Genomic DNA, 12954 nt, shown 5'->3' with positions numbered 1-12954 from the left:
TATCATTATTATAATTATTATTATTATTATTATTATTAACAGTTCAACTCAAACTGTCAAACTGCACCAGCACAGTTCTTTTCTGGTTCCTGATTGGATCATTCTAAGTTTACTCAGAGACAGTATAGACTTTGTTTTAGCTAAATCTAATGCTAACAGTTGTATGTAAGATGCCTATAAAATGTTTTCTTTTCTCTCAAAACCATCTATTTATCAGTAGATATTTGCTAATTATATTATAAAAAGCTAAACTTTTTATACTTTTTAGAAAAAGTTCAGCTGATAATTTAGCTTCATTAGCTTCATGAAGAAAGTAAGCTAACAGGAAAATACCACTCTGGTATCAAACTTTGCATTTAAATCATGTTGTAGCCTTAAATTAAATATCCATGTGAGATATACACACTTTCTGTTTTCAGTCGATTTCTAAGTAGACTGGAAAGTTATTGAATGGTGCTGCTATCTTTTAAACTTTAGTAAGAAAAATTGAGATGACAGGTTAAGGTTAAAAATAAGTGTACCACATGGACTGCTGGTCAGCTAAGTTATAATGTACTGCTTCAAATCCAAGTGGTAAAGCACATAAATTAATAACAACAAACCCTTAAGTAAAAATGTCACATGTAAAAATGTAAAAATGTCACATGTGTCAAATCTGGGTGGAGATCTGAAGCTGTTTCTTTAAAGAAAGCCCTCCATCTAGTGGTCAGACTATTTTATTCACCAAAGATGAATCATAGGGAAAAAGAGGCCATTTTCGCCTCATCTGTTATGAACACTAACTGCATCACAGCGAGTTAATGTCCAGGCAATATATGTCATTGGATATTGCAGCTGTGACGCAATGATAATTATGCATGATGGCAAGCTCCGAGGTTTGCTTCAATTTTTTACGGCCTCCAGGAAATGCTGCATCCCTTTGCCTGCTTCCATCCAGCAAAGAGGCAGTGAGGTGGGGGAATTAAAGTGACACAGCTATATTATGTGAAAGTAAAGCAGAGCAGCTCACAAGGGTGAGATCTTTAAAGGGGGAGTAGCCTTTTTATAGATGAGACTCACAGTGGCTCAGAATCTCTTCAGACTTTCGTAACCCTGAACGAGACCGGAGGAAATTTTCAATGTGAACAATCCTGCCTTAATATTTTCCAATCCATTGGACACGGTATAACTAAAGGCTTTGTATTCTTGCTCCTCTCCCTGTTTATTTGTGAGGCACAGATGGACAAGCAGCTGATGCAGGAGGCAGTTCCACGCACAGCACACTTAACCGAGGACCCAGAGGCATCTTGAAATAGAAATTCAAAAGAGGAGGAGGAGGAGAGAAAGGAAAGGGGGGTTTTAAGGGAGAGCATTGGTATGCCAGGTTCAGTACATAGCATGGCTGTGCAGAAGAAACAGTGTGTCATCCCTCCATCGCAGGGACCTCTTTCTACACGTACCATCGAAAGCCAAAGGAAGAGAAACAGATATGAAAAAACAGAAGGTTAGTAGCCTTTTTCTGTGCTTTCTATGATTATCTTATCAAAACTGCCTTTTCATTGAATCAGAGATTGTAGATTAGAACCACAGAATCATTTCACCATATTGATTATTAGTTGATCGTATAGATTAAGCACTCCTCTTAAGAAATCTTTGCAGTGAACTAAATAACGAGGCATCTGTTTGTACATATTTCATAATAAACTAATGACACCAGTATACGGTATAGCCCTAAAGAAACACCTTGTTTAAACTAATTACTCTTCAGTCTTGCGTGTGCCACTCTATCTTAACCTTTTACAGTGTTTGATTCAGCTGTACTCATGAGGACTGATCAGGTGCTAGCCTTTTATATGTAGGCAATTTATAAAGGCTCTTTCATGTGGAGCTGACCCTGGGGCCAAACAGTCCTGAACCACCACTGTTCGGGACAGCTTCTTAAAAGCTGATTTGATTGGAGTTTGTATCCAAGGGCCACTTCAAACAATTTAGCTTTATAAACTTGTGTCTGTTTACAGACGCAGTCAATTCCAAGTATCTGGGTAATGAGTATCAGTTTTATTAAAAAATAAAGCCTTGATGAAAGAATTTTTCACAGAATAAGATACATTTTTTTTCTTCTCTGAAAGAAAATGGCTCTTATCACAAACCAATTTCAGCGACAGTGAAGAAAGCAACTTGTTCTGTCAACATCTGCAACACAGTTACTCCCCGGGCCGCTGCAGGTTCGTGAGAGCACACTGACCCTGCTGTCATATTTTTAGGATGTTAGGCCATGTTTTTTTACTTTTGTAAGTAAAATTGCTATTATATCTTATCCTGGCATCCTGGCAGGTAATGGACTAAATGTGGACGAGAGGCTGAAAGCCGCACGAGAAAGAAGAGAAGAGCACCAGAAGCTAATTGGTATGTGGGCCCCTACATGATGGTAATATTCACATGTCCTTGCAAGTACACTGGCCTCAATTTCTAATAATATTTACATACATTTTGCTTTGTTCATTCTTAGCCTCTCGGGAACTGAACAGGTTAGAGCGGGAGCAGCGGGCTAGGCTTTACTATGAACAACAACTGCAGGAGCGCAAGAAGAAACTCCTGGAGCAGAGGCTCAAAGAGGAGAGGAGGCGTGCTGCTGTGGAAGAGAAGCGGAAGCAGAGGCTCAAAGAGGAGAGAGTGAGTTTTGATGGTGGATATCGAGTATTTTATTTCTAGCAATGCTGATGAGTTGTTCCGGCTGTGCCACTTGCATAAGTAAAATTAACTCAAAGGTGTTTCTGAATTAAGGAACGATATGAATCTGCAGTGCGTAGGACACTAGAGAAGAGCCAAAAGGCCCAGCAGAACCTCAGTCAAAATGCAAGAGGAAGGAAGCTCACTAAAAATGGTAAGCTAGGCAAATGAGCTTTCTTTTCTCTCTCATTTCTTTTTCCTAACATAATCTTACTAAACTCATAACAACCTGCTTGCAGTATCTGTTGTCTCTGTAGGATATCTTAACACAACAATTCTTGGCATCCCCTATCTTCTGTTTTTGCTGCATTTAAAACTTTACACTGATTAATACACTAGTTCCACATCGCTTGCCACTGACCACATGGGAGAAGAACCTGGTCAGTCGTCTCCTTACCCCCACATGCTCTTATCTGGCCAGGAGCAAGAGTGCTGGTTGTCAGTCAGGAGAACAAGGTACTCTCCCCCATAACAGAAGAATGTACTTATTTTAATTTAACATTAAGGAACTTCTGTTGCTACAACAACTAACATCTCTCAGGGCCCTCTGGTCTCTAACGCTGCTGCTTTTCTCTCTGCTGATACGCTGCTTCATATTTCCATCCTTTTCACTGTTCCCACCATTTGTGCATTGCTCTCCAATTTGTCATAATTATGGCGCAAAACACTGGCTCAGTTGTCCATGTTTGTCGCCGTGCAGTTTCATTCCACTCCATGAATACCACCACCACCACCACTCACAAACCCCGGCATCACTCTGGTTCAGTCCACAACAGGCCATCTGCTTCCTCTGGTTCTCGCAACAGCCAGCACAGAAGCATCAGTGTGGCACAGGTAGCTGTTTCCTTTCATTAGAAATCTTTACGATCAGCCAGCTGTCTCTTTTTTCAGTCGCAGTTTTGAATTGGAAACAACATTTTCTTTTGATCTAGATAAAAGCAGCAAAGCAGCAAGACATTGTTAAGAGGACCTCAAGTACTGGCTCTAACGTTCAATCAAATACCATCAGCGTCTGTGTAAAATCAGCTGTGATGCCGAGCAGAACATCCTCTCCATCATCAGAACGGTAGGTAAAGTGCCACAACTGTGCGTCAGAGACAGAGTGGCAGTAATGTGAACAAAATGTTACATCTGCTCCCTTTTAATTCCTCTTAAAGGACCTCACAAAGATCAGTCATCAAACAGCCAACCCCGCTCCAGCCTGAGCTCCCCTCAGTCCCTGAGGAAGATGCTGCTGTTTGCAACTCTGCCCTCTCTCCTGCTAACTCCAGGCCTGTCAGGACATTAGGTGAATCTCAGCAAGAGAAACTGAGGGGTAAAAATCCACAGGAGACTCCAAGGTCAAACCTGCCTGACAAAGACAAAGTGATGTCAAACAGAACAGCAGGAGATGGAGGTAAGCTAGAAAAATGTATCTAGCACAAAGTGTGTCAATGTGTTTCTGGGATATTTATAGTGAAGTGTAAATTATTTCTCTTTAGGTCTCTCCAAAATGCCTCCTTGTTCAGCTCCACAGACTCCTGAAGTCACGTCCCGCCCCTCAGCTGGAACTACTGACCCAGAGGAAGCCTCACGTCTCCTGGCTGAAAAGAGGAGAGAGGCCCGACTACAGCGGGAGAAAGAGGAGCAGGAGCGCTTACAGAGGGAGGAGGCTGAAAGGTAAAAAAAAAAGCACATCCAAGTATATGGTAACAATATTCATTAGCAAGCTTTTAAGAACATTACAAATAACATCCAGGCGAAGCCGTGAAGAACTTGAGCGCAGGAGGGGAGAGGAGCGGGCACGACAGCAGGCTGAGGCTCAGCGTCTCATAGAGGAGAAGAGGAGAAGGGAGCAAGAAGAGCAGAGACGAGCTGAGGAAGAGAGAGCTCAGGCTATGAGGGAAGCTGCCCTCTTGCAGAAACAGGTGGGAAACAGAAACGTTTTTTCTTATCGTGCATTATATTCGTAGATAAATTTGGTTTGTGTTTTTTACCTGTCTGTGCAGAGAGAGGAGGAACTAGCCAAAGAGCAGGCACGAGCAGAGCAGTTGAAACAAGAGCGGGAACTGCTCGCACAGAAAGAGGAAGCAGAGCGCCAAGCAAGGAAAAAGGTGACAGTTTGTCAGCCCACTTAGAAAAAGAAGTTACAATGAGAAAAATGGACACTGTGTAACTGAAAATATTTAAAAGACTTAGTTGAAACTGAGATTTTATTGTTTCCATTCATTGTTTGAACTTGATTCCTGCAACATGTTAAAAATGGCACTGTTGTATATTGCTAAAAAAACAAAATCATACAACTTATAAAGTTAAGAAGAAAAATTATTGAGTATAAAAAGAGCAAGAAACTTAGACTGAGAAATAAAGCTGCACTGGGGTTCATCACTCTGTGAAAGACAGCCATTTAAGAATAACCTTTTTAATTGTAAATAATTTGGAGATTTCATCCACTGTGATCACTAATATCTTTCAGAGTTTTACAGAGCCCGAAGACATTTCTGTACACAAGGGACGAGGCTGAAAATCGGTACCCTTGTTCCTTGGAACATCAGGAGACTCTGCAATAAAAGTTGCCTCATTTTAGCTTGTAGCCATCGCCACGGTTGTCAAAAAATATATTACAGGCAGTATTTTTAAAAGTGGATGTTTTACTATTTTACCTTTAACTTGTCAGCATTTTTACATTTATTATGGAAACAGGGTGTGCCGAAAAATCTGTTTTATGAAAGACACTGAATGTATTCTCTGAGTGAAAGTATTTTAGTGAATGTTGTTTTCTTTTCCAGCGACTTGAGGAGATCATGCGGAGAACCAGAAGGACTGATTCTCCAGATACGGTGAGATTAAGTGTTTCGTTTTTTAAAAAGTATACTGCCTCAAGTCTCTCATGACGCACATTCTGTATCAGCTATTAAACAATCAGCTCAACTTCTAAAAGCCACACAACTTGTCCTTGACTAAAATGATTAATGCCTTTTAACACAGAAATCTGTTCCAGTGAGGATTATGTCAAATGAAGCCCAACCAAAGGAAAACACACAGCCTGTGCACAATGGAACGATAGAAGATACAGCCAAGGTGCCAGTGGGAAATAAAACCACACAGCTGGGGCTGAACAGTCAGGAGGATATGCTACCTGTTGTGGCCTTCAAAGAACGCAGGTCTCTTAGAACTCTCACTGGCCTGGAGGAAATCCAGACCCACCAACGTGCAGGTGAGAAACAACCAGCATATCATTTAAAAACACTTTTCCTCAGGGTGGGAAAGCGAAACCAACCATCAGCCTAATAATCAGCGAGTGTGTTTGTAAAATCACCCACCTTAAGTTACCAGTTACTCATTTACATGTTATAATTTGCCATGTTAATTCCCATTTGGCTGTACTACCCACACATGCAGGCTCACTCACTTGTGATTGATGATCCACAGTGATTTGTGCAGGCAGGCCCGTAGCAACCAACTCATAAAAACTCAGTTATAAATGGGGGAAAGTTATGTGAGCTTTGAAAAAAGCGTATTCAGGTTGATGGTGAAGCGTTCTATGCTCATAATGCTGCTTTCAAAATGTTCTATTTGCTGTTTTTGATTTAATATCTATTGTTCGTCATCTTCTTTTGCTTTTTTTAGAGGTCATCTGAATGCCTGCAGGATGACTTTCAAAGCCTTTGTTGGAGACCGGTGAAACACAAGAATTACTGCTGCACAGCTATTTTGCTCCCCTTCGGCACTTTGAAAGAGCATGTAAAATTATAGCTTTGCCTCCCAATGAGGATGTCAGCATTTGGTCACTTTTCTGTGTGTAACCAGTGGCACAAGCATAAAGCGAATCACATATGAGCTTTTTCAGTACAGCAGTTTTCTGATCTAATAATAACTATCCAAAAAGCAGTAGATGTAGACTGTGCTGGCAAACGCAGTTAAGGAGAGTGTTGCCTCTGTTGAAATATTAGGAATAGGAACTCTAAACAGTCACAATATGCCGTATGCTTTTTGCTTATTCCTGATATTTCTTGCCACCCTTGCACTTTTTCTTCCTCGGTTTTGTCACTGTGGAGTTAGAATAGCAAAAGTGGCAGTTTGCTCTGAGAATACAAGAGTTTTATGTGTTAGCGAAAGATGACTTCCTGTATTCCCACTGTACCTTAACCTTGGATTTTGTAAAGTACAGCAATCATGTAATTCAAAGCTGCTAAGGAATATAGTTTCCAAAGACTGTGCTTCATTTTTCTTGTGTATGTGTGTGTGTTTGTGCCAATTTAGAGGATACAATGCACAGTGTATTTTTTTTTTTGCACTGACTGCTTTGTTTGAAATTGCATAATCACTTTACAAGCAAGGTCTGATGCATAGAGTTTAAGAGTTTATTCATATAAAAGCATAAAACAAAACCAGATGTATCTGAGCCGCAATATTTGATCTTATAGTTCAAGTACTGCTTATGACTATCACGTTAGCCTATTATATGCCATATTTGATTAAAGTTAATACTATGCCACGTCTCCGCCTTGTTTTTCCAGCTAAAAACATAAATAAACTGTGAAGATAAAAACTACCAAGCATTTTAAAACCCAAGGCTAAAAATCACATTATATAAAAATGTAGCTTTTACATGCAACGTGGTTACGTTCATGCAAAGTCTGTGCGCTTCTCTTTGTAACGTCATTGAGAAAGTCAAGAGTTGACAGGAGATGGAGAAAGGGGCTGAATCATTTGAAGCAGCTGTCTAGTTTCCTCTGTCTGTGCATGCACCTTCAACAGCTGAACCTTTAGCTCACTGTTAGTCAACAGAGATGAAAAGTCTCCATCTGCAGAGGAAGACAGGAAGAAACTCTGAACTCTTACAATGACAGACGGTTTCAATTTTATGTAGTGATATCAGTATTTTCAGTTCTTAAATAAATGCACAATTAATGCAAACCTTTCTTGAGGTTAAATATGGTAACTATGCCAAGCTGCTGGAATTTAACATCTTTCTTTTTGAGGAATCCCAACAGGTACTTGGATATGGAAGTGTAGTGTGGCTTCAACAAACGGATCATCTCTTCTGTAATGAAAACAGAAAGATTTAATATATCCAGCGTAAAAACACAAAAGGAAGGCATTCTTTTCTCTTGCCACATTGCATTACCAGTCATTTCTAATTTGCTTATGACAGCTGCAGAGTTGTAGGCCAGCTGGGAATTTCTGATTTGTTCTGACAGCTTCACTAAGCCTGAAACTTGTTCTGATGTTATGGTTGCTGACAACTTTGTCCGGAGTAGATCTGAAACAGTGAGTAATGGTAATAGATTATTAAAAAGTTTTCCACTGCAAACATTCAAAATAAATAAGTCATTATTTCAAGTCAAGATCTCTCACCGCAGGCCATCAGGTGATGCAAGCATGATGTCACATGAAGCAATGTCTCATCTGACAGGGTGTTAGATACAAGTGCACAGAGGAGTCCTGATAAGCACAGACTTTCCATCACAGCCTAGATTACATTGGTTGGATTTAGGATAACTTAATCAGTCTCAGACAAATCAATAAAGCAGAGGTAGGAAAAAAAAAAAAAAAAGAATTGTAGTCTGCAAGTACCTGCTCACCGACGTGGGAAGTGCACAGATCAGTGATTATCTTGCAGCTGTATGTGACTATAACAGAGTTTGATCTGGGATGATGAAGCACCTGACCAATTTCCTCCAATAGTCCTTCACTTACCAGGATGTCCTGGAATCAAATTACAAAACTACTGTCAATATTAGAATTTAAATAAAAACTGTGCAATTACTTTAGGTGACACTGAATTCCACTAAAGTAAAATTTAAATAAATATTGGCACAATGCAAATATAAAACCACTAAACAGTTTTATAATAAAACCAGGACTGCTCCCAGCTTTATTGTTAATTATTTATTTAGGCTAACATACGGTGTTAGACGGGTGTGCCGACAGTGTAGACAGTAGTGTTATGGCCGATTCAATCCACACTGAAGTAGAGGTTTTTAACAGCGCCTTCAGAGGCAACACGCAGTCAAGCTCCATCAGCTGGTCCTGAATGAGAACTACACATAAAAGTAATAAACACCATCTGCCAGAGGTATGATACCTTTTTGGATTTACTCTTATAATTACCATTCTTTGAAAGAGTCTGCAGGCACCGGCACGCTTGGGCTGAATTCTGAAAAGGAAGTTGGTTTTTTTCCCCTCTTTAAAAAAATATTTTCTTTAAATTAAATTAAATTAAATTAAATTAAATTAAATTAAATTAAATTAAATTAAATTAACTCATGTTCAGAGTTACCTTTTTCACAGGTGAAGACATAAGAGTCAAAAGAGACCTTGATAAATAGTGACCCCCAATTCTGAGCAATCTTGGGTGATGCTCCTGGATAGCAGCAATGTTGCAAAGAGCAGTGCAGCTATAAAACTGAACCTCTGAATCTGAGGACTGTAGGAGAAGAAGCAAAACAGGAATCGCTCCTGCTTGGCATAACATCCTTGTTGACCAATCTGAAGAGTAAAAAAAAAAAAAAAAAAAAAAAAGGAAATGTAACACTGGGAGAAATGGAGAAGTTTCTGGAAGATACAGTTGCGCTTAAAAATTTACATACACTCATCATCGGCATGGATGTCACGGGAATTTTGGCCTTTTAATTCTTTAAACTGTTCTTTTCCAGGGTGGAACGACTGTACAGCATACCTCTTTAATGACTTTAAAAAAAACAAAACCAAAAAAACCACACAAATTGGATGCAGTTCTCTAATCCACACCAAGAAAAAAAGTGTATAGATAAAGGCTCGAATATATAATTACACCCCCACTAATGGGTAAACATCCCTTACTAAGTTACACATCGACCAGATGGTTTTAGTAGCCATCAACAAGCTTCTAGGCCTAACACCACGGCAAATTAACTCCTTGTTAGTGATCATGATTGACTACAACTCTTCTTTATGCCTGCATAAGGAGCATTTGTTTGAGAGCACATGTTGGATTGACCAATACTCAGAACAATGGAAACTCCATGGAACTCAGTGAAGAACAAACAATAAGAACTGTTACACAAGTTAGGAAGGTCTCTTGGAACCACTTCTAAACAACTGCAGGTTTAAAGAGCATTACTTCAAACAACTGTACATAAGTACAAGTTATTAGGATTTGTCACCACTTTGCCCATCTCTGAAAAAAAAAAAGACCTAAACTATCACCCTCAGATGAGAAGAAATTGGTTAGGATGTTTATTCAGCAACCCAGGAACCACCAAGGCTCAAGCCTGCCTGAAAACTGTAGGAACATCAGCATCACTGTTCACATGAAGTTTTACATCAGTTGGGCTGAGTGGGTGCTGACCAAGAAAGAGAATACCACAAAGACAAGAGGTGTACTTAGAGCAATAAAGGTGAGGCTATCAACTGAACTGTCAAGCATGGTGGTGGTATCATCATACTCTGGGGCTGCTTTGCTTCCAGTGGTACATTGCACAAAGTGGGTGGAATAATAAAGAAGGGAGGACTACCTTCAAATTCTTCAACTTCACCTAAAATTAACAGCTAGATGATTGAAACTTTGAGTCAGTTGGGTCTTCCAAAGGGACAATGATCTCAAAGACACACATCAAAACTGGTTTTTGGAATGGATAAAGCAGGCTAAGATTAAGGTTCTGGAGTGGGTTTCCCAAACCTCAACCATTTTAAAAAAAAAAAAAAAAAAAAAAAAAAAAAAAACAAAAACAAACAAACAAACAAAAAACCCCTACAAGAAATTAAACAATTAAATAAACTCAACTACCTCTCTTGGTAGAATTAGTAAAATATCCATCCAGAATTATTGCAGAAGCTTGTTGATGGTTACTAAAAACATCTGGTTGAGGTGCAACTTATTAAAGGGCATTTAACAAAACATTATTACCCCCACTAATGTAGGCATATGTGTATATCCGAGCCTGCATCTATACTTTGACCCTGGGTGGATTAGAGAAAATAAAAAATAAACTGAAAGCTGTGCACAGACTTCTTGTTTTTTTAAAGTTTTAAATAAACATGTATACTGCACAATCATTCCACCCTAGAAAAAGAACAGTTCAAAGTAATCATTAAATTACTACGGCACTGATGCCAATGATGAGTGTATCTAAACTTCTAACCACAACTGTAAGTGCACAGTGACATTCAAATGAAATGGTCCCACCTGACTGCGTGAGGTGTAATAGAGCCCAAGTTGCATTCCGTTGGACCTTTGGATCAAAAGATTTTGCTAAAGCCAAGAGCGGTATGATTCCATCGACCATCAAAGAATCTCGATTTGACTCTGGAAAGAAAGATGAAATAGCAACTATGCACGCAGAGACAATTTTGGAGTGCTAGTGGCCCAAAACAAATTAGCAGAATTTCAGCAAGACAGAGGAGAGTTCATTTCAAGAAGCACATGGAACAAAATAACTACTTTTCTCATAAGTCTTCAGTTCTCTAGCCATCCTCAAAGTCCTGCCATTTATTTTGCAATACATAATAAGTTTTTAAAATTAAGTGTTTGTACTTTCTAAACCGTGTCGAAAAATACTTTAAAAATGAAGGTCTGTACAAACCTGAGGAGGCCAACATGGCAACACAGGCACAGGAGTGACACTGAGCAGTGGGATCACCTGACCGGAACAACTCAATTATGGGCACCAGCATCCCCATTTCTATCACCAATTCTTTACACACTGAAATCAAATTTTATGGATGGCAAATCATAAATAAGCCATTTGTTCCAAAAGACCACGAGCTTTTAGAATCACACTATCAAAATCACTAAAATTCTGGATTAATTAAAAAAAAACTATAATAATGTAAATATCTTACTATTATTATCTCTTACCATTATTCTTTACTAACAGATTTACAAGGGCGAGAGAGACAGTCTTTTGAACATCAAGATCAGATGATAAAAGTAGAGCCATGATGGGCTCCATGAAGGCATCTGGTAATGGACAGTTCACTGTAACACACAAAGAAGGCAAAAGTAACACACTTTGAAACTTAAGTCACATTTTTTGCTGTCAGAATGAACAATGTTCGAGTTGAGACCAATTTATAGTAGTTGTATGTCAGTCTTACTTGCAGAAGTTAAATGTTACAAATTTGAATTACATACTTGTAGCTGATTATAAATTCAAAAGATATATCCCTCATAAGTTGTGCTATAACCTCAAGCATCTAAACACAGCAATCTGTCAACTGCCACCAATACACAAAACACCTGGTCACCCATTTATATACTACAGAAAACTGTCTATGCTGTACTGAAAGAAGAAGCCTCAGCTAATATGCATCATTGGGCTCTTGGTTGGCAGATTATAATAAAGCATACTGTGAATTTCACAGTAAAATCCTCTTATTCTTCCTTCTTTGTAAGACATGGGTCCATAAGTGGGCGTTTTATCTGCCAGCCTTGGGGAAAAAGAAATACAGTTGGAAATTTGCATACTGGTCACACCCGTTAGAGAAAATATCTCTGCAGTAACTGATAGAGGCCTATGATGAAACCTGAAGTGCAAACAACAGCTGATCATCTGCAAGTTACTGCTATCAGGAATACTGTCAGATGAAACAAAAACGTGAAATCTTTACTCACGATGATGACTGAGGTGTAGATAATACATGGCTGAAGTCATTTGTAGATCAGTGTTTTCTGAGGTTGCAAGTTTGTTCAGTGTTTGCAGACTTTCCTGGCTGAGAAGTTGAGTTTCATTGTCTGGGAGGGGGGAAAGAGATTAATTGAATTGATTATATAAACTTGTGTACATCTTTGAAGAGTAATAGCACATGTAGTATGAAAGTTTAAAGAAGTTGCTGTCTAAACGTTTACTTTGATGCTTTTCAATTTTCCAAATAACACAGAGGCCCTCTGCCTCGCTTTTTGTTCCTCTACAGCGATTTCCATAAAAAAAAAATATGCATGGCTGCAATTTTCCTACCACAGTTGAGGCGTAAGGAAGGCAAATCAAAAGCCTTCTTTCTCTCGGATGAAATCCTAAAGCAGTTGCACCGTCCAATCTCTCTGAAAGCTTCCTTTATCTTGAGCTCCAGCTCTCTCCAAGCGCTCCTCAAATGATCCGCAAATTCCTTCAACAACCGCGAGCAGGTGTCACAAAACCCTGAAGCCATGACTGCATCTTGTACAAGGTCCTGACACCTGTCTATTTTACACAACCTGCACGTAGACACGCCTACTGCTGTGTCACGTGACTGCAAGGTAAATTTAGACTCTCGAAAGTATCTTGCTCTTCTAGCTTTAAG

The 12954-nt window shown here is 39.2% G+C and overlaps 2 protein-coding genes across 6 annotated transcripts; one reads left to right on the top strand and one right to left on the bottom strand.

Moving 5' to 3' along the window:
* Positions 1-430: 430 nt before the first annotated feature.
* LOC116318130 (ensconsin-like) lies at positions 431-7186 on the top strand. Of its 5 annotated transcripts, none has more exons than XM_039603742.1 (15): positions 431-1483; positions 2139-2204; positions 2314-2385; positions 2489-2652; positions 2764-2863; positions 3049-3165; positions 3386-3543; positions 3642-3775; positions 3867-4105; positions 4191-4368; positions 4448-4616; positions 4698-4802; positions 5478-5528; positions 5677-5905; positions 6319-7186. In XM_039603742.1, the coding sequence occupies exons 1-15, from the start codon at positions 1357-1359 to the stop codon at positions 6327-6329; spliced, it is 1920 nt and encodes a 639-aa protein (XP_039459676.1). In that variant the 5' UTR covers positions 431-1356; the 3' UTR covers positions 6330-7186. The 5 variants fall into 5 exon arrangements, with proteins under 5 accessions (XP_039459676.1, XP_031592935.2, XP_039459675.1 ...); XM_031737075.2 differs by having other exon boundaries at positions 2109-2204; positions 4218-4368; XM_039603741.1 differs by having other exon boundaries at positions 433-1483; positions 2109-2204; positions 3410-3543.
* LOC116318099 (vacuolar protein 8-like) lies at positions 7039-12879 on the bottom strand. Its single transcript, XM_031737031.2, has 13 exons — positions 12633-12879; positions 12290-12409; positions 11534-11653; positions 11259-11378; positions 10862-10981; positions 8975-9183; positions 8806-8851; positions 8602-8735; positions 8269-8400; positions 8050-8164; positions 7820-7954; positions 7610-7735; positions 7039-7496 (listed from the first exon to the last, which is right to left on the bottom strand). The coding sequence occupies exons 1-13, from the start codon at positions 12820-12822 to the stop codon at positions 7363-7365; spliced, it is 1701 nt and encodes a 566-aa protein (XP_031592891.1). The 5' UTR covers positions 12823-12879; the 3' UTR covers positions 7039-7362.
* Between the last annotated feature and the right edge of the window lie 75 nt (positions 12880-12954).

The sequence above is a fragment of the Oreochromis aureus genome, linkage group 19 (assembly GCF_013358895.1).
Source record: "Oreochromis aureus strain Israel breed Guangdong linkage group 19, ZZ_aureus, whole genome shotgun sequence".
Lineage (NCBI taxonomy): Eukaryota > Metazoa > Chordata > Actinopteri > Cichliformes > Cichlidae > Oreochromis > Oreochromis aureus.
The sequence above is the reverse complement of the archived record's forward strand: the minus strand, read 5'-3'. Positions and strand labels throughout refer to the sequence as shown.